The sequence below is a fragment of the Arvicola amphibius genome, chromosome 12 (assembly GCF_903992535.2).
Source record: "Arvicola amphibius chromosome 12, mArvAmp1.2, whole genome shotgun sequence".
Taxonomy (NCBI): Eukaryota; Metazoa; Chordata; class Mammalia; order Rodentia; family Cricetidae; genus Arvicola; species Arvicola amphibius.
This window is the reverse complement of record NC_052058.2, coordinates 117,643,202-117,670,015: the sequence shown is the minus strand read 5'-3', so window position 1 is coordinate 117,670,015 and position 26,814 is coordinate 117,643,202. Positions and strand designations below refer to the sequence as shown.

General features: G+C 39.4%; 1 protein-coding gene across 1 annotated transcript; it reads right to left on the bottom strand.

Moving 5' to 3' along the window:
• Nucleotides 1–333: 333 nt before the first annotated feature.
• LOC119802916 (insulin-degrading enzyme-like) lies at nt 334–26,529 on the bottom strand. The gene is given in 4 exon segments (XM_042054041.1): nt 334–3,321; nt 3,324–3,477; nt 16,562–16,626; nt 26,287–26,529. Coding segments are annotated over 4 exon segments (3,414 nt in total). The 3' UTR covers nt 334–369.
• Between the last annotated feature and the right edge of the window lie 285 nt (nt 26,530–26,814).

The following is a 26,814-nucleotide window of genomic DNA, read 5'->3' as shown; positions in this document are numbered from 1 at the left end:
TGTCATTGTTTCCAATGTGTATTCCTAGTTTCTTTATAAAAAAAACCAAGTGTTCATAGGTGTTTAGATTTATTTCTGAGCCTTCAGTTTTATTCCATTAAACAAAGTGTCTGTTTTCTATGCCAATACCATGTGGTTTTTATTGCTATAGTTCTGTAGTACACCATAAAATCTGGAAGATTTTTTGTTGTTCAATATCGTTTTTTTAAGATTTTATAATTTTATTACTTTGGATTTTTAACATTTCTATATAAATAATGTCTGATAACTCTTTTTCTGTTTGTCTCTCTAATAGCAAGCCAGAAACTACTCAAGTGGTTAAGATTGCTTTCCCAGGCCTCAGAAGACACAGGAACGTATCCACTCTCTTCAGAGTTTTGCAGCCATGAAGTTAATATGTGGTTTCACAAGGGGAAACAGTGGCAGGCCACGCTTGAACTCTGTCTTGTTATGAACCACTTCAGGTTGTGGCAAGACTGGTGCTTCTGACGAGTTTACGTCATTCTGAGAGGGGAACTCTCCAACAACAGGACAAGAATCCATTCCCCTTGCAAGAACGTGGACGGATACTTTATGTCTCCTTGGTGCGTCCACGGCCAACATTTCCTTGTAGAACTTGATGATATCATCCTTGGTAAGTGTCTTTAAATATGCAACTTCTATGTTGTCTCTGTAGTAGTTGTACTGCTGCGAGATGATCTCCCCCCAGTATTTAGCGCACTCGGCAGAGAGCTTCTTTGGCTTGTCAAGTCGACGGATGGCCAGTGCTTGAATGTGTTTCTGGAAGGCCTCCTCCGTCATGTCCTCTATGACCTTCTCCATGGTGAGTAAGAAGGCTTGTACTCTGCTTTCCAGGTAGTGTGGTGGTTTTTCGGACTGGATGATGAACCGTAAGCCCTGGATGCCATTGGCTCGGCTAGGTCCACTGAAAACGATATAGCCCAGCTGCTCCTTGGTGCGCAGGGTGTTAAAGCAAGATTCAGAGATAATCTGACAGAAAAGCTCCAGGAACATGTTCTCCGAGGTGCTCTGCATGTCTGTCTGGTAGTAGATCTCGATACCACAGTTATTGTGAACTTCATTCCTCTGCTGATAAACAAACCAGCCTCTGTCAGAGAGCTGGACTTCTCTGTACTGAACTAGCTGACTTGGAAGGAGTGGCTTGGTGTGGGCTTGCTCAATAAGGGCGTCCTCTACCATCTGCATAATTCCTAATGCAGCCTGCTTTGTTATGTTTCCATGGAGAAGGGCTTCAATGTGCAGCTGTGACAGCAGCTGAGGTATGAAGGCCTTAAGTCGGGGGAGGGTAACATCATCGAGGGCTTCTTTCAACTCATCTTTAGTCCAGGCCACTTCAGTCATCAGCAAGCGGAGGTAGTACATGGCGTGCTGATGAGGCTGTTCAGCCCGGAAATTATTAAGAGAGCGCAAATACGCCTCTTTTATAATTTCAAATCTTTTTTTATCAATCTCAAAAGTGGCCATTTTTTCAGTAATCTTCTTTAGCAAAATTGGCTGTTTGTCATTGTAACCTTTCACTGAGAGATATATCCCATAGATGGTATTTTGGAGGTCATAGCTCAGGCCCGCTAGCTCTGCTACATATGCATACTTGTTGAGGGAGTCTTTGAGGAGCTCAAGGTACAAATAGGCCATGTTACAGTGCAAGGGGGCCACATAAGCAAAAGGGCTGAAAAACTCAAAGTTGAGACAAGCTTTCAGCAAGAAAAAATTAGCATCTTGCTTGAACCACAGCTTACTCATGGCTGTATCCTTAATAAGAGCAGGGTACAGTGTCGCATCTTTCTCCAATGACAAAATCTCAAAATTTGTAGGGATAAACTCATTCTTTGTTGGAAGTTTAAATTTCCCATTCAGTTCAGCATTTTCCCGCTTCTGAATGACTTCTTCTGGGATGGCTTCTTGCTTGTACTGGGTTCCATACCACTGCTCTGTGTGGTCAGTTTTTCATTCAAATGATTTGGAAATTATTGCCACCCGGACATTTTCTGGTCTGAGCTTATCAAGAACCTTGTCTATCAAGTCGGGTCTAAATTCTTCCAGCAGATATTCAGCTGTGAGCACTCCATTTAGGGGATAATAATGCAATTTTACTGCAATCTTGGAAGTATAGCCTCGAGGTCTCTCTTTATCTTTAAACCTAAAAGCAACAGCATTCAAGTCCTTGCACTCTTGGAAAACCCATTCTTGAGGTCCTTCTGCATGTAGCTTCTGAATGTATTGAAACGTGTGCAAAATTATATCTTCAACATGTAACAACCCTTTTTCAGTTAAGTCTACATTGATGATGAAAAACATAAAACCATGGGTGCCTTCCTTTTGTCCACCAACCAGGGTATTTACCCAGCCCTTTGACTTTAGTTCTGACAACAAGCTTCCAGGACCTTCATGCCCAATTAGATGACCAAGGTAATGACCAGGATTAGATCTGTAGTACTGCTGAAGGTCTGGGATGGGAAATGTCACATAAAGATTCCTAATATCCTTAATAGGTTCTATTTTATAAAGTTGTCTAAGATGTTCTTCTTGGAAAGGAAGCTCGGGAAATTCAGGCAAAGGGACATTTTTGTTCTCCACTTCAGAAAATAACTTCACCATCAGGTCAGTCAGGTCATCTAAAGATTCTCGACCTAAAACACAAATAGCCATCAGATTGGACGAATAATAATACGTAGAATGGAACTTTAGGAGTTCTTGTCTTACTTCGATGCCTTCCTGGTTGGGTCGAGTCTCTAGAGTATATTTGTTTCCTGTCCCGAATTTGCCGAAGGGGTGTTTGGGATTCCCAGTAGCTTTTTCCAACTGGAAGAGTCTCCAGGCGTCGTTCATCACGTTCTTCTCATGTTCAGAGTCGACTGGATTGACCTCTCTGTCTTTACAGCTTGCATCAAACAAGGGACACAGGAAAAAGTGGGCAAACCTGTCCAGGGCTCCTTCTAAGTGTTCATGGGAAACATCGAAATAGTAGTTGGTGTGCTCCCCACTAGTAAAGGCGTTTGAACTTCCAGCATGTTCACTGAGAAACTGGCTGTATTAATTTTCTTTAGGATATTTCTTTGTTCCCAAAAACAACATATGTTCACAAAAATGACGTAAGCCAGCAATATTTGGAGGGTCTGACAATGAACCTATGTGCACATCGAGGGCCGCTGACGACTTGTCCATGGTGGGATCGCTGATGAGAAGCACTTTGATACCATTGGCCAGCTCCAGTCCGCAGTATTCTCGCTTGTCTTCAGGAGACTTGACAATTTGGTCTTCTATTCTCTGGATAGCTGGATTAAGCTGGATTATTCGTTTTGCTGTAAGTCTTTTTTTTTTTTTTTTTGGAAACCACACTGTTACTTCACGAGCGGTGGGCGAGTGCCAAGGATGGAGCACAAGGTGCTGGGCAGCGCAGGGTGCAGCAGCCATGCGAACCCGTTCCATACCCCCGCGCAGCTGCTGCGATCTGTTCTATATCATTTTATCTATTCTGTTTATTTGTTTGTTTTCCATATGAGTTTGAGAACTACCATTTTAAAAGCCTCTAAAGAATTGTTTTTGGAATATTGATAGGGACTGGGTTAAACTTGTAGGTTACTTTTTGTACAATGGTCATTTCTACTAAGTTAATTCTGTGGATCAATGACCCTGGAGATTTTTCAGTCTTCTGACACTTTCTTCATTTTTTTAAAGACACAAAGTTTTTAATGATATCAGTCTTTCACTTTGCTGGTTAGAGTTGTGTCAAGATACTTTTTATTAATTGAGGCAATTGTAAATGGTGGTGCTTCATTTCTTTCTTAGTGTATTTCTCTTTTCAATATAGGAGAGCTATCTTTTTTGAGGTTAATTTTGTACGCAGCTACTTTGATGGAACTATTTTTGCTGTGTGAGTTCTCTGGTGTGTATTATAAAGATACTTATGTATATACTATCATGTCATCTTCAAATAATGGTGATTTGAACTCTTTCCAGTATATCCCCCGATCTCCTCAAGTTGTCCTATTGCTCTTGCTAGATCTTCAAGTACTATACTGAATAACTATAGAGACACTGGACACATTTTTCTTGTTCCTGAATTCAGGAGAAATGTTTTGAGTTTCTGTCCATTTGATTTAATGCTACCTATAGGCTTTCTGTACATTGCCTTTATAGTGTTTCAGTGTGCCCCTTTTCACCCTAATCTCTCTAGGATTTTGATCATGATGGTATATTGGATTGTGTCAAAGGAATTTTCTGCATCCAATGAGATGATCACCATATTTTGTTTTCTTTCAGTATATATATATATATATATATATATATTGGTTTTTCGAGACAGGGTTTCTCTGTGGCTTTGGAGGCTGTCCTGGAACTAGCTCTTGTAGACCAGGCTGGTCTCGAACTCACAGAGATCCTCCCGCCTCTGCCTCCCGAGTGCTGGGATTAAAGGCGTGCGCCACCACCGCCCGGCTCAGTATATTTTTATAAAGTAGAATACATTACTGATTTTTGAATGCCGAGTCACCCATGAATCTCTTGAATAAAGCCTAATTGATTATTTTGTGATTAAAAATTTCCATCTCCTCCCCTCCCCCCTTCCCACCCCTCCCCTCGGCCCATACCCCCACTCCCTCCCTCTCCAGGCCAAAGAGCCATCAGGGTTCCCTACACTTTATTGAGTCCAAGGTCGTCCCAACTCCCTCCTGGTCCAGGAAGGTGAGCAACCAAACTGACAAGGCTCACACAGAGCCCATCTTTGTCGTAGAGACCAAGCCCATTGCCATTGTCCTTGGCTTCTTGATCAGCCTCCACCATCAGCCACTTTCAGAGAGTCCAGTTTGGTCAGATGTTCCATCAGTCCCATTCCAACTGGACTTGGTGATCTCCCGTTAGATCTGTCCCACCGTCTCAATGAATGAATGCATCCCTCACGGTTCTGACTTTCTTTCTCATGTTCTCTCTCCTTCTGCTCCTCATCAGGACCTTGGGAGCTCAGTCCGGTGCTCCAATGTGGGGCTCTGTTTCTATCTCCATCCATCACCAGGTAAAGGTTCTTTGGTGATATGCAAGATATTCATGAATATGGTTAAAGGATCTGGCCTTTTTCTGCTCCCTCTCCTCAGCTGCCCAAGGAACTAGCTGGAGGCATCTCGCTGGACACCTGGGAACCCCTCTAGAGTCAAGTCTCATGACAACCCTCAGATGGCTCCCTTAATTAAGATATATGCTTCCCTGCTCCCATGTCCACCCTTCCTATATCACAAGCATCCTTTTCCCCCAAGCTCTCCCTATCCTCCCCTTCATGCTTTTCTCTCCCCATCTCCCCTTGCCCCTATCCCACCCCACCCCCAAGTTCCCAATTTATGCCCGGCAATCTTATCTACTTCCAACATCCAGGAGGATAACTGTATGTTTTTATTTGCATTCATCTTCTTATTGTCTTCTCAAGGATCACGAATTATAGGCTCGATGTCCTTGAATTATGGCTAGAAATCGATTATGAGTGAGTACATCCCATGTTCATCATTTTGGGTCTGGGTTACCTCACTTAGAATAGTGTTTTCTATTTCCATCAATTTGCCTGCAAAATTCAAGATGTCATTTTTTTTTTTTTTTATCACTGAGTGGTACTCTAATAAGAATATATTCCACAGTTTCTTTATCCATTCATCCACTGAATGGCATCTAGGTTGTTTTCAGGTTCTGGCTATTACAAATAATGCTGCTATGAACATAGTTGAACAAATGCTTTTATAGCATGATTGGGCATCTCTTGGGTAAATTCCCAAGAGTGGAATTGCTGGGTCCTGGGGAAGGATGATCCCGAATTTCCTGAGAAACCACCACACTATTTTCCAAAGTGGTTGCACAAGTGTGCATTCCCACCAGCAATGGATGAGTGTACCCCTAACCCCACAACCTCTCCAGCAAAGGCTACCATTGGTGTTTTTGATTTTAGCCAATCTGACAGGTGTAAGATGATATCTCAAAGTTGTTTTGATTTCCATTTCCCTGATAGCTAAGGAGGTTGAGCATGACCTTAAGTGTCTTTTGGCCATTTGAACTTCTTCTGTTGAGAATTCTCTGTTCAGTTCAGAGCCCCATTTTTTAAATGTGTTAATTAGTGATGGAGGAGTGTTTATGTGTTACTTTCATTATTAATAAAGAAAACTGCCTTGGCCCTTTAAGAGAAAATTAGGTAGGTGGAATAGACAGAACAGAATTGTGGGAACAAGGAAGTAGAGTGGGGGAGACGCTTCAGGGAGTCGCGTGGTGAGTCTCCATGCTGCTGCTCTCCGAGATGGACGCAGGTTAAGATCTCTCCTGGTAAGCCACACCTCGTGGTACTACCCAGACTACTAAATATGGGTTAAAGGAAGATGTGAGAATTAGCCAATAAGAGGCTGAAACTATGGGCCAGGCAGTGTTATAAAAGAATACAGTTTCCGTGTAATTTTTTCGGGTGTAAAGCTAGCCGGTGGCTGGGTGGCAGGACGCAGCCCCGCCGCTTCCTTCACTACAGATTGGCGCTCCAACGTGGTGACCAAATCCACGTAAAAACCTCATTTCAATGGCTTTTATAGGACTGGATATTTGTGTTCCCGCGTGGGATCGGAAGGAGAGTGCACTGAGACCGGTCCAAAGGCTCAGAGATCCCTGCCTGCACCTGGGCAGATGGCGGAATCAGGCTTAGGCAGGTGGAAGAGCATGGCGGATTCCTGCCACAATACAGAGAGATGTTTTCAGACTGCGCAGTGCTCTGCATGTCAGATTTGGCTGTAACTTGGATGAAAAGAGTTTTTGTGCTGCACGCTCAGTCTCAGAGTTAAAGTGCTGAGTGCGGCTCCTACCTGGCGGCCCCAGAGCTAGTAGAAAATGGTACATCCTCCATTTTGAAATTGGAGAGAGGTGGAGCCAACATCCAGAGCAGTCCGCAGCTCTGCAGCTCAGAGCTGCAACCGATTCAGAGTCACAAGCGGCTCAGCTATGTTGGACTGGGCGTGGCAAGCCTGCAGTACCTGTTTTTGACCTAGGAATGTCACAGCTTAGATTCTTAAGTGTGTAGCGATTTAAAAGCACAAAACAAAAGTGCTCCTGGATAGTAAAAAAATTACAGATTCACAATAGGAAAGATTCAGATATAGAAGGCCTTTAACTGGGTCACAATGTTGGATAAATGTACGTAGGCTTGAGAGCGAAAGAGAAGAAAAAATATAGAAAATAAAGTTAATGCCTTTAAAAAAAAAAGGTTAAAGTCTTTAAAGAGACAGAGTACAGATAGTTATAGATTAAAAGAAGTAAAGTGATAGAGTAAAAATAAGCCACGTAAAAATGGAAAATTCACAGAGAGTCTGGATTATGTATTTTGTTGTGTTTTCTTTGATTTTTTTGACTGTAAAGGAGCTAAGTACAGAGAGACATTTCATTATATGGGCTGCCAGGCTAGACCAGAATGGACATCTTAACGGTATGACTTCAGGATTTGGATCTAAGAACATGATGCTTTGGAAAAGAGTTTCTTCTTTTGTTTTCACAGAGGACGAGACTCTGTGGATTGCTTCTATCCCAATATGGTATGATAGACCACGCCCTCCTGAAAGGTTGCTGTGAACATCTTCAAAAAATTACTCCACTCAACTGCCAACTGAGAGGAACCTAGCAGACAGGTTATACCATAAAAGACCTAAATAACAGCGCCCCCATTCAGCAGGAAGCAGTTTGGAGAGAAAAAACTGCGCCCATTTTCCCAAATATTGTTTATAAATGTTCTTTTACATTTAAAGGGGGAGATGATATAGATATGAATTTGCATTGGTATAGATTTTGGGGTCAATTTTGTTATATGTATATGTATTTCTGATCTTGATTGAGCTATTGTGATTGTAGTTCATTTTAAAAACTGTAATGTATAATTAGGAAATATAGGTTGTTAATGGATAATCATTGATAATAGTTAAGCTTGTAGTCATGTTATTAGATTTTCTAGATATGTAGAGATATATTTCAGTTAGATAGACATTCTTCATATCTTTCAAAGACTGCAGAATATGGCATTTAATGTTTTAATAACTTAGGGTTTTTCATGACAATGAGACACGTCTGCTCCTGGCAGCACCAATCTACTTCGAGAGGAAGATGGGCATCGAAGAGGCTACTTATGGAGTTTGTTAGCCATTTGGGCAAGAAACTGCTCTTGGCTGGACTGTTGCATAAACTGGACACAAAGAACCCGCAGAGAGAGGACTGCTGAACTTGCCTAAAGGTGAGATGGTCTCTCAGGGTTCCTGATTCGTGAAAGAGTCTGCGAGACGTTCTGCAGGACACAGCAGAAAGTGACTGAACTGTCTTTGGAATTTCCTGCTTCATGAAAAAGTCTGTTGGACACTATGGGCCTGAAGGCTGAAGATGGATGCCCCAATGGTACAGAGGAACTTTGGGTGACTTTCCAGGCAGCGAATTGTCTCTGTCATTTCTAGAGTTTTATAAGTTACTTATTTCTTGTTTACTTAGGTAGCATTATATCCTTCTGGAGTCTTTGATGGAGTTGAAGAATAAATAGATAGTTATAGCTTTCCTTAGTTATGATAAAAGATAAAATAGATTTAAATATTGTAACTGTAATACTTGCTTGATAACTGTTTTGTTACATGTAATTTTACTATGTTAAAGTTAAAGCCTTTCTTTTTTGTTTAAACAGAAAAAGGGGAAATGATGGAGGAGTGTTTATGTGTTACTTTCATTATTAATAAAGAAAACTGCCTTGGCCCTTTAAGAGAAAATTAGGTAGGTGGAATAGACAGAACAGAATTGTGGGAACAAGGAAGTAGAGTGGGGGAGACGCTTCAGGGAGTCGCGTGGTGAGTCTCCATGCTGCTGCTCTCCGAGATGGACGCAGGTTAAGATCTCTCCTGGTAAGCCACAACTCGTGGTGCTACCCAGACTACTAAATATGGGTTAAATGAAGATGAGAGAATTAACCAATAAGAGGCTGAAACTATGGGCCAGGCAGTGTTTAAAAGAATACAGTTTCCGTGTAATTATTTCGGGTGTAAAGCTAGCCAGCGGCGGGTGGTGGGACGCAGCCCCGCCGCTTCTCACTACAAATTAGCATTTTAAAGTCTAGTCTCTTGAATTCCTTATATATTTTAGAGAACAGACCTTTGTCAATTGCAGGGTTGGTGAAGATCTTTTCCCAGTCAGTAGGCTGCCTTTGTGTCTTAGTGATAGTGTCCTTTACTTTACAGAAGCTGCTCAGCTTCAGGAGGTCCCATTTATTCAATGTTGCCCTTAATGTCTGTGCTGCTGGGGTTATACGTAGGAAACGGTCTCCTGTACCCATATGTTGTAGAGTACTTCCCACTTTCTCCTCTATCAGGCTTAGTGTGTTCTGATTAATATTGAGGTCTTTAATCCATTTGTACTTGAGTTTTGTGCATGGTGATAGATATGGATCTACTTTCATTATTCTACAGGTTGACATCCAGTTATGCCAGCAACATTTGTTGAAGATGCCCTCTTTCTTCCATTGTGTACTTTTGGCTCCTTTATCAAAAATAAGGTGTTCATAGATTTGTGGGATAAGATCCGGCTCTTCTATTTGATTTCATTGATCAACTTCTCTGTTTTTATGCCAATACCAAGCTGTTTTCAATACTGTAGCTCTGTAATAGAGTTTGAACTTAGGTAACACCTCCAGATGTTCCTTTATTGTATAAGATTGTTTTGGCTATCCTGGATTTCTTGTTTTTCCATATAGAGTTGATTATTGTCCTCTCAAGATCTGTGAAGAATTTTGATGGGATGTTGATGGGGATTGCATTGAATCTATAGATTGCTTTTGGTAGAATTGCCATTTTTACTATGTTGATCCTCCAATCCACGAGCAAGGGAGATCCTTCCATTTTCTGGTATCTTCTTCAATTTCTTTCTTCAAAGAATTAAAAATCTTGTCAAATAAGTCCTTCACTTCCTTGGTTAGAGTTACCCCAAGATATTTTATTCTATTTGTGGCTATTGTGAAAGGTGATACTTCTCTGATTTCCCACTCTGCTTCCTTATCCTTTGTATATAGGAGGGCAGCTGATTTTTTGAAGTTGACCTTGTATCCTGCCACGTTACTGAAGGTGTTTTTCAGCTGTAAGAGTTCTTTGGTGGAGTCGCTTATGTACACTATCATATCATCTGCAAATAACAAAAGTTTAACTTCTTCCTTTCCAATTCGAATCCCCTTGATCTCCTTATGTTGCCTTATTGCTATTGCTAGGACTTCAAGCACTATATTGAAGAGATAAGGAGAAAGTGGACAGCCTTGTCGTGTTCCTGAATTTAGAGGGATGGCCTTGAGTTTCTCTCTGTTTAGTTTGATTTAGCTGTCGGCTTGCTGTAAATAGCCTTTATTATATTTACTCTCCAAGACCTTTATCATAAAGGGGTGTTGAATTTTGTCAAATGTTTATTCAGTATCTAATGAGATGATCATATGGTTTACTTCCTTCAGTTTATTTATATGATGGATTACATTGATAGATTTTCATATGTTGAACCTGCCCTGCATCTCTGGGATGAAGCCTACTTGACCGTAGTGGATAATTTTTCTATGTGTTCTTGGATTCGGTTTGCCAGTATTTTGTTGAAAATTTTTGTGTCGATGTTCATGAGTGAGATTGGCCTGTAATTCTCGTTCTTGGTTGGATCTTTGTATGGCTTAGGTACCGGTAATTGTAGCTTCATAAAAGGAATTTGGCAATGACTCTTCTGTTTCTATATTATGAAATACCTTAAGGAGTATAGGTATTAGCTCTTCTTGGAAGTTCTGGTAGAATTCTGCATTGAAACCATCTGATCCTGGGCTCTTTTTGTAGGGAGGTTTCTGATCACAGTTTCTAATTCTTCGCGACTAACAGGACTATTTAGAATGTTCACCTGGTCCTGGTTTAACTTTGGTTTATGGTACTTATCTAAAAAAAAAATGTCTATTTCTTTTACATTTTCCAATTTTGTGGCATACAGGCTTTTGTAGTAAGATCTAAAGATTCTCTGAATTTCCTCTGTGTCTGTGGTTATTTCCCCCTTATCATTTCTGATCGTATTAACTTGCCTGTTCTCTCTCTGCAGTTTGATTAGTTTGGCAAGGGGTTTGTCAATCTTGTTGATTTTCTCCGAGAACCAGCTTTTTGTTTCATTGATTCTTTAGATTGTTTTCTGTATTTCCATTTTGTTGATTTCTGCCCTCAGCTTGATTATTTCTAGTCTTCTATTCCTCCTACGTGAATCTACTTCTTTTTTTCTAGAGCTTTCAGGTGTGCTGTTAAGTCTCCAATGAGTGCTTTCTCCATTTTCTTTAAGTGGGCACTTAGTGCTATGAACTTTCCTCTTAGCACTGCCTTCATTGTGTCCCATAGGTTTGAGTATGTTGTGTCTTTTTTTTTTTCATTAAATTCAAGAAAGACTTTAATCTCTTTCTTTATTTCTTCCTTCACCCAGGTGTGGTTCAGTAGTTGAATGTCAGTTTCCACTAGTTTGTAAGCTTTCTGGGGGTAGCATTGTTGTTGAATTCTAATTTTAATCCATGGTGATCCGATAAGACACAGGTGGTTACTAATATGTTTTTGTAGCTGTGGAAGTTTGCTTTGTTACCGATTATGTGGTCAATTTTCGAAAAGGTTCCATGAGCCGCAGAGAAGAAGGTATTTCTTTTTTATTTGGGTGAAATGTTCTATAGATGTCTGTTAAGTCCATTTGGTTCATTACCTCCATTAAGTCTTTTAAATCTCTGTTAGGTTTCTGTCTGTTTGACCTGTCCTTTGGTGAGAGAGGAGTGTTGAAGTCTACTACTATTAATGTGTGTGGTTTGATGGCTGCCTTCAGTTCTAGTAATGTTTCTTTTACATAAGTGGGTGCTTTTATATTAGGGGCATAGATATTCAGGATTGAGATTTCATTCTGATGGATTTTTCCTGTTATGAGTATAAAATGACCCCTTCCATCTCTTCTGATTGATTTTAGTTTGAAGTCAACTTTGTTAGAAATTAATATGGCCACACCCGCTTGTTTCTTAGGTCCATTTGCTTGATAAACCTTTTCCCAACCCTTTACTCTGAGTAGATGTCTGTCTTTGTGGTTGAGGTGTGTTTCTTGTAAACAGCAGAATGTTGGATCCTGTTTTTATATCCAATCTCTTAGCCTGTGCCTTTTTATAGGTGAATTGAGTCCATTGATATTAAGTGATATTAATGACCAGTGGTTGTTAACTCCGGTCATCATTTTTTTGAAGTAGAGTTTGTGTGTTTCCCTTCTTCTAGTTGTGCTGGTGAAGGGTCACTAGATGTCTGAGTTATTGTGGGCCTTGTTGGACTCCTTGGTTTGTGATTTTCCTTCTATTACTTTCTGCAAGGCTGGATTTGTGGCTAAGTATTGTTTAAATCTGTTTTTTTCGTGGAATATCTTGTTTTCTCCATTGATGGTGAATGCAAGCTTTGCTGGGTATAGTAGTTTGGGCTTGCATCCATGTTCCCTTAGTGTCTGTAGCACATCTCTCCAAGACCTTCTAGCTTTCATGGTTTCCAGTGAGAAGTCAGGTGTAATTCTGATAGGTTTCCCTTTATATGTTACTTGACCGTTTTCCTTTGCAGCTCTTAATATCTGTTCTTTATTCTGTATGTTTTGAGTTTTGATTATTATATGGCGTGGGGATGCTTTCTTTTGATCCAGTCTATTTGGTGTTCTGTAGGCTTCTTGTACCTTCATAGAAATATCCTTCTTTAGGTTGGGGAAATTTTCTTCTATAATTTTTGAATATATTTTCTGGCCCTTTGAGTTGTAATTCTTCTACTTCTTCTACCCCAATTATTCTTAGGTTTGGTCTTTTCATGGTGTCCCAGATTTCCTGGATGTTTTGTGTTAAGAATTTGTTGGATTTGATTTGTTCTTTAATCTGTGAGTTTATTTCCTCTATAGTATCTTCAGAGTCTGAGATTCTTTCTTTCATCTCTTGTATTTTGTTGGTAATACTTTTCTCTGTAGTTTCTGTTTGTTTACTCAGAATTTCCATTTCCAGTCTTCCCTCGGATTATGTTTCCTTCTTTACCTCCATTTCATTTTTTAGGTCTTGTACTGTTTCCCTTACATGTTTGATTGCTTTTTCTTGTTTTTCTTGTTTTTCTTGGGTATCTTTGAGAGATTTATTTATTTCATCTACCTTTTTGTTTGTCATCTCCATTTCTTTATGGCAGTTTTTTACCTCCTGTTTAAGGTCCTCTATTATTTTCATAAAGTACTCTTTAAGGTCAATTTCATCTATTTCCTCTGGAGTAGGGTGTACAATTCTTGTTGTTTCGGGATGCCTGGATTCTGGTTGTCATGTTGCTTTTCGGGTTGTTGCATTGGCGCCTGCCCTTGTCTTTCTTCAGATGGAGCTAGGATAGACTTGGTGTCTTGGTCCAATCTTTGCTGTGAGTGAATCTGGGTGGCTCTCCTCAGTGCTGAAGCAGGAGCTTTTTCTTGCAGCACAATCTGAAGGAGCCAGCACTCCCTTGCCGGAATCCTCAGACCTGCCTAGAGGGCAGCCTATCTCACCTCTGTGCGGTTGGCCTTGGTACAGGAGCAGGACACTTGAATACACTAGGGTAGGCTTGGGAGAGGTAGGCACGTGTGTACCAAAGACACCCCTGCACCAGGCTCTGGGGGAGGGGGGGTGTGCTCACTTCCAGGACAGGTCGCCCCAGGGTAGCACACACTCACCCTTCCAGATGGAACTCCACAGCACTGAATCAGGGATTCCTGATAGCCGAGTGACACTGCAGGGACAAAAGGGCAAAGGTGGGTGCAGGGTGGGATGGAGTATCCCACAGCGAACCTCGTAGGACAATCGGAAGGAGGCGGAACTCCCTTGCCAGAATCCTCAGACCTGCCTGGAGGGCAGCCTCTCACCTCTTTCCCTCCACTGGTTCTTCTGTTTCAGGCTAATGGCTCCTTGCTGGGCAGGTATCTCAGACAAAGGCCCAGCTTGCGAGCAGCAAGCTGAGTGAGATAAAGTAACTCCCCCCTCACCACTGACTCCCAGCCAGAATGGGCCAAGCAGGGAGGTTTTGTGGCCCCTAAGGAGTGGAGTGGTGCTTTAGGGACACTGGGATGGGATAGGAAGAGAAGGGCAGAAGGCGCGGGGAGAAACCCCTGCAGAATGACCAGAAAGATTCCGGGGTCAAGGAATGTCTGCGGAAACACACTCACCCTCCACTGGGTCTTCTGTTTCAGGCTAATGGCTCCTTGCTGGGCAGGTATCTCAGACAAAGGCCCAGCTTGCCAGCGGCAAGCTGAGTGAGATAAAAAGCCTAATTGATTATTTTGAATGACCTTTGTGAAGTGTTCTTGGCTTAAATTTGCCTGCATTTTATTGAGCATTTTTGCATCTATGATCATAAGGTGAATTGCTCTACCATTCTTTTTCTTTGCTGGGTCTTCATGCAGTTTGGGTGTCAGGGAACAGTAACCTCATACAATGATTTGGCAATATTCCTTCTGTTTCTATGTTGTGGAATAATTTGAAGAGAATTGGCATTAACTCTTTCTGGGCTAATATAAAACTGGCACTGGAATTTTTTTGGGGGTAGGGTATGTTTAAAGACTGCTTCTATTTTGCTGATGGTTATAATTGACTTTAAGTCATTTAAATTGCTTTTGTAATCTTGATTTAACTTTAGCATGTGGTTTCTATAAAAAATCCTTTTCTTTTAAATACTTGAACTTGATGGAATACAGGTTCTTAAAGAATGCCATTATTCTCTTGATTTCTTTGATGTCTGTTGTTATATACCTCTTTTTATTTCTAATTGTATTAAGTTGTGCATTTTTTCTCTGCTTTTTAGTTAGCTTGGATAAGGGTTTATGCATTTTTTATTTTCTCATAAATCTAACACATTATTTCATTGATTCTTCATATTGCTCTCTTGTTTCTGTTTTATAAGTTTGAGCTATCAGTTTATTTCTTACTGTTTACATCACTTGGGTCTGATGACTTGTTTCTGTTCTATTGATTTTTAGGTGTGCTGATATGTTGATTGTATGAAATTTCTCTATTTTACTTTAATGTAGGCACTTAGTACAATAAATTTTCTCTTAGAACCACTTTCATTCCTCCCCATAAGTTTGGGTATACTGTATATTCATTTTCACTGAATTCTAGGAAATTTTTATTTTTTTTACACAGTATTTATTCCATTGAGAGTTATTTGGTTTCCAAGAGATTGTAGGCTTTCTGTTGATTTCTGCTGTTGTAAATACTTATCTTTAATCTGTAGTTGTGTGGTAGGAGGCAGGATGTGTTTTTATCATTTTTTTTTTTTATTTGTGGAGACTCACTTTGTGAGAGAATATTTGGTCAATTTTGGAGAAAGTTTCATTAAGTATAGAGAAGAAAGTATATTTTCTTTTGTGTTTGTGTGAAATGTTCTGCAAATATGTTGGGCTTTTTTTTAATGTCTGTTAGCTCTGGAGAAACAGCGAGAGAAGGGTTCTGCTGGAAGCCTACCTGGTTTGCCGGCAGGCATGGCCTATGGATGAGGAGAGGGTGGCCTCCGGGAGTTTGGGGCTGGGGTAAAGGGACCATGTGTGACAAGAAAGGTTAGGCTGGAATGCTGTGGGATCCACAGCAAATGTGTACATGGAAGAAAGAAAGCAGCAGCTGGTGTTCTGTTGCAACTATTGAGATGAAAGGAGGGTGTTGGATTTGGAGAGAAGGAAGGATGGTGAGGTTCTTCAGTTAGCTCACTTGTTACTCTTTTCTACTTAGCTGGTGTCTTCCCAGTAAATATGTAAAACATTATAAGGAAATATGCTACACTCAGTTAAAGCTTACATATTAATATGTATTCAAGGAATGTATTTTAATTTCTGTAGATGGTTTTATTGTCTTCTGTCAGTAACTTGTTGTTATGCCAGAACATTTCTTGCAGCATTAAATATTTGTGGTTGCCCTACTATTTAATAATTATTTTTTTTTACCCTCTGACTGGAGGACTCTGCCTATTCAGTTTCTAGAATTTCAGGTGAGAAGAAATCTCTGTATTCACTCATCCAATATATTCTAATGGTTGACATCATACTGTGTGCCATCTCACTGCCTTTACACACAAGGCATAACTCTGTGAGAATGAAAGCATGGCGGAGCATAAGACTCTTTTGTCTCTAAACTCTCTTTAAGCAGAATCAGCTATCTTTACTGAGTTCAAACAATTATTATCACCATATTAAAACTAAATGTCTCACATTCTGTAGAAATAAGCCTGCATTTGACTGTGCACACTTTATATTTCATGTTAATAGTCTTTTTATTTCTGTGTAACAGAGCATTTAAAAGCTCAGACAACTCTAATGAGAGTATTACAGACAGACGCTCACATGACAAGTATATCCTGACAGCTGCAGAGGCTAGAAATCCAAGTTCACCCTGATGTCAGCCCGACTCTCACAAGACAGCCACTATCTTGTAGCTTCACACAATAAATTAGAAAGTGTGAGAAGAAGAGAAGGAACCTTTCTGTGAATACTATTTTCATGGCAGCTCCATCCCCATTACCTGGTTATCTCGAAGGACTCAACTCTACAAGCCGCCACTCTGAGAATCTTGATACAATATTCAGTCTGCAATAAGTAGAATCAGAGAAACACAGCTCAGGCTCTCCAAGCTGGTCTCATGGCTCTAAAGAAGCAGGAGTAATCAGGTTATTGTAAGACTGATTTCACCTTATGAGAACCTAAGATCTTAGTAAACTCTAGATCTATTTTCTTAAGCGACTCCTCCAAACTTATACATGAATCAGAAATATAGATTTTATTTTGCTTCAACTATTTTTGTTTTCTACTCTACACACTTTATGTATACTCTCTATAATGTTATGAATAATTTGGGATGTGCAAGCATGTGAGAACATATAGAGGACAAAGGTCAACCTAAGCTGTGTTCCTTTATGGCTTTCCCACTTGCTTATTGAGACACAGTCTCTCAGTGAACCTGGAATTCTCCACTTCAGCTGGGAGTGAGCCTTGTGATATTCTTGTTTTCTCTACACAGAATTAGAATTACAGACACCCCCTGCCACCCCAACTTTTTGAGGGTGTTTGCGATATGAACTCAGATACTTAGGCCTTTAACACAAACATTTGCTCCCTGAGCCACTGCTGCATCCCTGCCATGTCTTGTTCTTTTCTTTATTTTAATTGATTTTTATTGAGCTCTACATTTTTCTCTGCTCCTCTCCCTGCCTCTCCCTCCCCAATTCAACCCTATCCCTAAGATCCCCATGCTCCCAATTTATTCAGAAGATCTTGTCTTTTTATACTTTCTACTTCCCATTCCCATGTAGATTAGATCTATGTAAGTCTCTTTTAGTGTCCTCATTGTTGTGTAAGTTCTTCTGGGATTGTGGTTTGTAGGCTGTTTTTTCTTTGCTTTATGTTTAAAACCTACCTATGGGTGAGTGCATGTGATAATTGTCTTAAGGAAATGTTCAACATCCTTAGTCATCAGAGAAATGCAAATCAAAACAACTCTGAGATTCCATCTTACACCTGTAAGAATGGTCAAGATCAAAAACCGGATGACAACTTATGCTGGAGAGGTTGTGGGAAAAGGGGGACACTTCTGCATTGCTGGTGGGAATGCAAGTTGGTACAACCCCTTTAGATGTCAGTGTAGCGATTTCTCAGGAAACTAAGAAACAACCTTCTTCAAGATCCAGTAATATCCAAAGGTATATATCCAAAGGATGCTCAATAGTGCCACAAGGACATATGCTCAACTATGCTCATAGCAGCTTTGTTTCTTATGGCCAAAACCTGGAAACCACCTAAATGCCCCTCGACTGAAGAATGGATAAGGAAAATATGGTACATTTGCACAATGGGCCACTACACAGCAGTAAAACATAACAACATCTTGAATTTTGGAGGAAAATGGTTGGAGCTAGAAATTACCATTTTGAGTGAGGTAACCCAGACCCAGAAAGACAATTATCACTTGTTCCTTTCTTACTGAACAGAAATTTCATATTCACATGCATATTCTTCATCAAAGTGTCTAGTTTTCATGAACAAGATCTTTATCAATTACAGGAAATGTTTAAATCTTCCATAACTGAAAATCTGTACCAATAAATGTCATCACTATAAAAGTGTTTAGGAAGTAATGACATTGCTGGGACCCATATACAAACTCACGTCTCTGTTTGTGGTGCATATTTCAGTTATTTTAATTCCTGTGCATTACTGAATGCAAGCAAATTATATGAGCATTCAATCAGTTTCTCTGATTAACTATGTGTTTCTTGTTTGAATGTCTTGCTGGTTTATCTTAGATAACAAACTGTAATCTTAGATGGAATTTTAAAACTTTTTGGAGGTCACATAATGAGCAGGTGCCATCAGATAATCTGTAACATTATTAAGTGTCTTATTAAAGCCTCTTCACACTTGAGGCCTCTTAGAACTATTAAGAAAACAGAGTGAATTCCAAGCTTCCATTCTTGGTTGATTTCTAATTCTGATTTTTCTTTACTAACTTTCATAAAAGTATCCAGATTAACCACTACATTTTGACTGTGAGTTAAAGTGTACCAACAAGAGTAGATATGGAAGAACAGAAAACAGTATCGGTCCCTTTAAGAAAAGGTTAAATCTTTTAACAATGCTTAATTTATTTTGATATTAAAATATGTTAATATTCTATCCCGGTTTCAATTTGGCCCTGTCAACCAGGATATTGGTTGCTGGAGAGCTGACTCAGTTGTTACTAGCACTGGCTGCTCTTGTGGACCAGTGTTTAATACTCAGCCACCACATGGTGGCTAACATGGAGTTACAGTTAACTGTAACTCCAGATCCAGAGGACATTATACCCTCTTCTATTTCTTGTGAGCACTGGACACACATGATGCAAATACATGCAGAATAAAAGCACATGCAATAAAATAAATCCTTTTGTAATTTTCTTAAAATATATAGGTACATACAAAGGGGCAATGAGCTGGCCCTTGTAGTTGGGTATAAGCAGATGACACCACTGACCAAGTTTCCAATGGTTAAAATGAATGATAAAGGGTTCTGTAAAAAGTGCCAGTAACAGACAGGCCGAAGCAGCCACATAAACAAAAGTCAAGAGTGTTAATGAATGGAGACTTTCCTTTTGTTTTGCTCTGTCCAAGACAATAAAGAATTCATAGCTTGGATTTCTGGTTCGAGATACATAATAAAGTTGATGCTTTCTCACTTCCATGCTTCAAGTAGAAATGAGAAAAAAAACAAATTACTTTTCCTGAACCATCAGAGCACGAGGTCACATCACAGACCACCACACTCAGGGCTGGAGAATCAGAGAACCAGAGCTAAGTGCTGCTCTTTTAACAGAAGTCCCTGGGATGCAATGCAGTGGCATAAACAGAAATCACTGGATGATGCGCTTATTCCAGCTGAGACTGATAAGATTCTGGGACCACAGTTATATTACAAACTCCTAGCTACAGGTTTTACCAGCTATCCTGTTAGAGTCTCAAATGAAGATATATGGAAAATCTTTTGAAGATTTAATGAGAAAAGAAAGACAGACATCAGTCTTTGTTACCCATGCTCAAATGTTACCATGGTGACATGGTTATGGCAGCCCCCTCGACATCAAAAGGACTCCACCATACCCATCAGTATAAGTGAGATACAAAGGGAAAAGAGGTTCAAGACTCAATCTAGTTGATAGGATTATCTAGAAGCAGACTTGAAAGAGCCAAACAGGAGCATGAGAGATAAAAATGCAAAGGCCAAGAAGTAAACCTAAAGCTTAAGAGTCCAAACCTACAGCAACTCCTAGGCATAGCATGACTACTAGCTTTTTACATCAATCTGTGAGATGTAGTGGCTGAACCTCTGGGTGATCTACTGCTTTCAACACAAAATATTATTGAGACAAACCTACATACAGAGAACATGAAAAAGTGAGTGGAAGAGATGTAAGAACAAGCATGTAAGCAGTAGAGGGTGAGAAAGAAAGAAAGGTGCAAGAGGAGGTAAAGGAGGAAGAGAAAAAAGGGAGGCACAGAAGGACAATGAGAAGGTAGAGGGAGGAGAAGAGGAGGTGGAGAGAAGGAAAGAAGAAGAGAAGGAAAAAGAAGGAAGAGAAGAAGGGAGGTAAGAAATAAAATTGGGGAAAGACAATGCATCAGGTATGTTTTTCAGAGATAACTATCCAATCAATTGCTTTTTATTCAAGGGCTTAAATAATAAGAATTTCTATTTACAGAAGAAAAATGAGATAAAGATTGATTGCTCAACTTGCATAGACTTGCAATCTCTAAACTGAAGTAAAGACTTGAGCCTGGGCAGCCTGACACTCTAACTTCTGTTGTAAATAAGGTACCATATTATACCTGCCAATTCCTGCTCTCACTATAAATTTTATTTGATAATCATGGCAACACTTCAGATTATAAAACACTTGAATGCATAGAATTCCTAGGCTATATTCTGTGAGGATAATTCCTGTGTTGGTAGAGAGGAAACGCATGCAAAATGATCACCAGGGAATAGGAAATGTTTCACAAAGAACAGGTTCAGCTAGCAGGCTCCATAATTCAGAGACTTCTTTACCTTACTTTGCTCAAATAATAAAATAAAATGAATAATCTGTGCATTGTAAAGAAAAGTATTAAAGAACCGGGCGATGGTGGCGCACGCCTTTAATCCCAGCACTCCTGCACTCGGGAGGCAGAGGCAAGTGGATTTCTGTGAGTTCGAGACCAGCCTGGTCTACAAGAGCTAGTTCCAGGACAGGCTCCAAAGCCACAGAGAAGCCCTGTCTCAAAAAACCAAAAAAAAAAAAAAAAAAAAAAAAAAGGATTAAAGTACTTAACAGATTTAATTCATAGTTTTAGCTCAATGAGAATGCATAGGAACATTAATAGAAAAATTCACACACTCAGCCTGAAAGAGACACAAACAGTGATCACTTCTACATGAATAAAACATCTTCCTAGGGGAAAAGTTCTAAACAGTTTTAGTCTTTAAAAGTAGATAAAACGCGAAGTACAATGCATATACCATATTTTTGAGCCACAGTTTTATGCCGTTTCTATTCACTACCTTTTACAAAAAACAACAGAAAGTGATACATCACAGAAGACAGTATGTGAGAGTCTGAGGACAATAAGGTCAGGAAATATCAAAATAAAAGAGAATCTAATGATTCAAATGGTTCAATAATCATAGCTGTGAACAGGCAACATTTATTCCCATTTCTTAGGTGGTATCATTTGTAGGAACAACTCTAGGATAGTTATCTTTAGAGTTATCCAAAAATATCCCCAAGTATATGTCATTTGAAGTTCAGCACACTGCTGAGTCCACTAGAAGCTTTGCTTCATCTGTGGGGAGTGTGTCTCCCAAGTGATTAACACTTGATGGTAAATTCACTCTGGTATTCCAATGCTCAGTGATTCTTAACACAAGGTTATTTTGATATTGTTTCTTTATTTCAAATGACCTGGCATTTACATGCAATATTCAGTGCCTTGGACCACTGCAGACTGAGGATGTAAACAGAATACCCTCCCAGATGATATACTCTAGGATCCCACACACATCTTTGAAAAGTTATTATGTAAAACACAATCATGAAGGTGAAATATCTCCCACAGCTTCTGGCTGTTTTCCATTGAAATATATCTATCTTTCATGTTCTCTGTGTTCCAAGAAGACAGGGCCAAAAACCAGGGAAGGTAAAACAAAAACAAACAAACAAAAAAAAAAAAAAACAAGCCCTGGAGAGAAGACCATATCAAACACATTGCTTCATGATGTTCTTTCTTTGTCATGTGTGATGTGATGGGGATGTATCTTCGTAGCTTCCCATATAAAATCTCTGAGATTTAAAGACTGTGGGCAGAAAGTCTGTATAGAAAACAGTTTACCTTCATAATCTTAAAATTAGTAACACTTTCCTATCTTTTCCTTGTAGCAAAAAATATAATCCATATTTACATAATAGCATAATCTCGATAGTAGATTCACTAATAGCACATTAAATATAGTAATACTTCTCAAAAACTGTTTACACCACCTTTCTTCATTCCTTCAGAAGACACAGCACTAAATGACAGGCTTACTGCACAGACAGCAAAGTAAATGCAATGCAATGTTGTTTAAATGAGGCATGTTGGTAGTGTGTTGTGGTGTAGATATTAGACTATTTTGATACTACTAGCTTTGATCTACTCTGTGCTCTTCTTTTTCAATTTTATTCAAACATTTATCTAGTGCTCACAATTTGCTAATTAGTTCTACATAATTTTCTAGGATTTTTAAATAGATTTATATATACTAAAGCACATAATTTCTCAGCTTCTCTAGTTTTTGATAATACTTTTCTATTGCCTTAAAGTTTTCTTAAATATTTCCTTAAATATTTCAAGTTTTGTTTTAATTTATTTTATTTTGATACAGTGATACAAATGTTAGAGGTGGCTGTTGTCAATCCTTTCCAATACTGACTTCTTCCATATCTTCATAGTTGAGAGGCTGAAATGACAAAGGAGAGTTGTGTGTCTTTGAGGCTAAAGGTCTCATCATGAAAGGAATGGCTGGAGGTAACAGGAAGATGGAGGAAGTACCAAAGCTGAAATTTTAGAAGTGCTTTGGTTATTTTTGAAATCCCAGATGAAAGAACATAGGGAAGGTATTTTGCTTCCTTAAAGGGTGTTTCATTGTATCATATATTTGTCATTGAATGCAACTTCCCAAAAGCAGAACATCAAGAGGAGAAATTAGACAAGAATCACCATACTGCTCCAAATCTGAATTTGTTCAGTGAAAACCTCTAAGTAGTCATTCATGACAGAGATATCATTAAAACATCATTCAGAATATGGCAAGATATTATTAATTTCTGCAAGTCAATGCTCTCTCAGTTTAAACAATAAATAAGCAAAGCACTCAGTCTATGAAAATTAAATGTCAGCACCAGATGGAGCAATAAGCAGCATAAATTTATCCAGAGCACACACCTCTTACACAATGAACAGTGCTTTTTTAATGCTCCAAACACTGTCTCAGAATGACCCTGATTGGGCTTACGAGCATTTAATAAAAAATACAAATGAAAAATATGACTAATTATTATATAATTCTTGATTTTCTCTGTTTTCATCCTTTCCCCTTCAATACTTTATGTTGTACCAATTTCATTTCTTAATGAACAGCTTCAATAAATATATTAATCATTCCTCTTTGTAGTCTTGTCTCTCCTGAAAACAATCACCCAGAATATTGTTCCTAGGTATGAGGCAGATCTTACTACTATTCATAGGTCAATTTTCTATTATTGTAACAAAATACCTGGGTAGTCCACTTAAAAAGTCTAAAGGTTCATACTGTCTCACACTTTTATATGTTTCAGTCACTAGCTTATTGTTTCAATCGTTTTTGATCCTCTGGTGAAATAGTTCATCCTAGAAGCCAGGAAGCAAAGAACATGGAAGGCACAGAGTCTGGGCCCCAGCATACCAGGGATGGTCAAATGACATAACACTCTGCAGGTAATGCTCCACCTCTTAGTTTCCAGAACCTCGTAGCCTCTCCACTGTGAGGAAGAAGTACATGTGGATATTTGTAAGGTATTTTACATTAAAACTAGAACAACAAAATGCTTTAAAAACCTCGAGAGGGAACATAAGCAAGGAAGTCAGGACCGTGAAGGGTGTGCCCACCCACTGTGATGGTGGGGCTGATCTAAGGGGAACTTACCAAGGCCAGCTGGACTGGGACTGATGGAGCATTTGATCAAACCAGACTCTCTGAACGTGGCTGACAAGGAGGGCTGACTGAGAAGCCAAGGACAATGAAACTGGGTTTTGATTCTACTCCATGTACTGGCTTTGTGGGAACTTAGTCTGTTTGGATGCTCACCTTCCTAGATCTGGATGGAGGGGGGAGGACCTTGTACTTCCCACAGGGCAGGGAACTCTGACTGCTCTTTGGTTTGGAGAGGGATGGAAAGGGGGAATGGGGGAGGGGAAGGGAAATGAGAGGAGGGGACAAGGTGAAAATTTGTAATAATAATAATAATAATAATAATAATAATGGTTATCTCATTTAAAAAAAGCCTTTGGATGACTTCCACATTGTAAACAATGAGGCTTGTCTCTCTGCTGAAAGCCTTTTCTACCACCATGGAGTCTTCTTCTTTAATGTGTGGTACATGATTTGGCTCAATATTTACATTTCAGAAGGAAAGAACCTACAACTCTCCAAATAGAATAACCTTGTTCCTATTTCAAAGACATACAACATGCAACCTTCAGTTCCATGATCGTTTTCTTTGTGAACCATTTCAACATCTGCCTAACATAAGCAGACTATACATTTTCAATGTTTTTACTATGACTTCCCATTAAATCAAAACTTTCAAATCTAATTTATCTTGCCTATGTATGTATATATTTTATGTCTTGCAGAGTAATAAAACTGCAGGAAGACAAGATAACTGACTCTTTTTGCATGCACATATACCTGTGCCAACTGATCAAGTAAATAAAGATGGTGTCACAGACAAATATTCTGTAAAGCCACAGAAAGTTTAGGACTGATATGAAAATGGCTTCATCCACTCACAGTATTAAATATTCTGAAAACAAGTGTGAAAAGTATTACAGGAATTTTCTTCAGTTGGCTTGATGTTCTACTGCACATTGTAAATGTGCCAATGCCGAGAAATAACTTCTTGCTGATGCTATATTTCTTTGCTACTGAAGTCCATTTCAGAGAGTCCTTGGAGATATCCACAGCTTGAAGCGTTTTCCTTATGTTCTCAACGGAAGGAGCTGACAGTTTAAAGAGGACTGAGAATAACTTCTTCTGGATGGCTTTATTTTTAATATTATCATGGAAACATTTTCCACTAACAAGTTCCTTCATTTGTCTTTCAGGAAGTGTAGAAATCAGAGGTTTTTAATAGCATGAATTCGGTGTTGATTTCTGACATCTTCTATAGGTTTGCTTCAGGTTTTGCAATTAGATATTAAATAATAAAACTTCAGATGTTATAATGAGGACAGTAATTTATCGGGAAATTGAAAGTTCTTTGTTAATATGTCTTGTAATTATCTGTTATAAACAATGTTAATAAGCTTCTAGGGAACATCTGTTTGGAAGCCCAGTGGTATCAGAGCTACCCCACTCTAAACCCCTTAGAGTAGCTGTGAACTCATGACAGTCTTTCAGTGGTGTTTGCATATGTTGTTGAAATTAAGATAGAAGAATTTTTGGCATGTGGCACTTGGTCTTTGACCTATAGTAACTGGGTAACTGTCCCATCTAGAATAAGGAGTATGCTCACATTTATTTTCTGCTCCAAACCATAGTTACCGCACTTACATTGACACTGCAGTGCTAATTGCTTTGATTGGTAGAAGAAAACAATATGCAACAAAGCTAATAAATGTATGATTAAGTGTCCAGATTAATATGGGGAGGGGGCCTGTAAACTGTTCATAATATATGTATCAACAGAATCACTAATTGTACTGTTCTTGATCTCTGTGGTCAGTGGAAAATTACAGCACTGTGGATATATATCTATAGAGCAGCCAGACTCTATGTTAGGCACAGTCTGACTATCAAGTGAGATGGCTCCAAGGGGCTCTCAACTGAGACAATATATTAACACAATACATTTCAATGCATTTAGAAAACTTTAAAACCATTTTTTTATTATTCTTATTTTGATTCTTTTAAATTTGAATTAAGTTATGAAGTGTGATACAACACACATACAGACACACACCCCCACCCACCCACACAAACATATAGAAACATGTTGTCTTACAGAATGTAAAGTGCTAGGGTGCCCATGTAGATTCACGGATTATAACAAGTAGTTCTCTTGAGAATAATTTTGATGGTAGTGATGTTGGAAGATACATGGATTCAGGGGTGACATGTGTCTCCCACCTGCTGTGATCAGATAGGTGACTACCCCAATTGTCATTAAAGAGGCTTCATCTGGTAACTGATGTAAAAAGATAAAGAGACCTACAGCCAACCATTAGGTCAGTCTTGGAAAATATTGCTGAAGAGAGAAAGAATCATAGAAGACAGAGGGGTCAACGACATTACAACAAAAACCCACAGACACAACTAACCTGGTTTATAAGAGACTGGACCAACCTAAGCCTTCTAATGTATATGTGACAGCTCATATGACCTGCAACATTTCTGCCACTGCAGCCCCTTGGGGATCCACAGCATTTTTAATTTTTCCATTACATTGGTGCCGCGAGACTTGGGAGACTTCCACCCACAGCCCCTCTCCCTGGTTTGGGATCTGGAACCAGGTATTTTCTCCACAACAACCACGTGTTCCATATGCCTGAATATGATTTCTCCACACAACACAGGCTTTGATTGGTGAGTTTCCCCCATTCTGCTAAGCTTGAGTCCTTCGCTGACATTCATCTCTGGATTGCTTCCTGAGATAAAACCAGACTGGCCAGGGGCCTGTCCTCCCATGCTAGCACTGCATACTCTATGTGGTGCATTCAACTGGGGGCCCAGAGTACCTCAGTTTTTCTTTCTCTTTTCTTTTTTTTTTTTCCCACTGTGTTGCTTGTTTTTGTTTTGGTAAAGGCTGCTTGGAGGCCTTGTGATGTCACCGTTTTCATGGGTTTTCACAGTTTTAGCTATGGACCGCAAGCCATCCATGTCCATCCACCCTGGGATGGATGCCTTTTAGAGACACTAAAACCCCAGGCTTTAATGCCCTACTACTTTAGCTCATACTTTCACTCTGCCAGT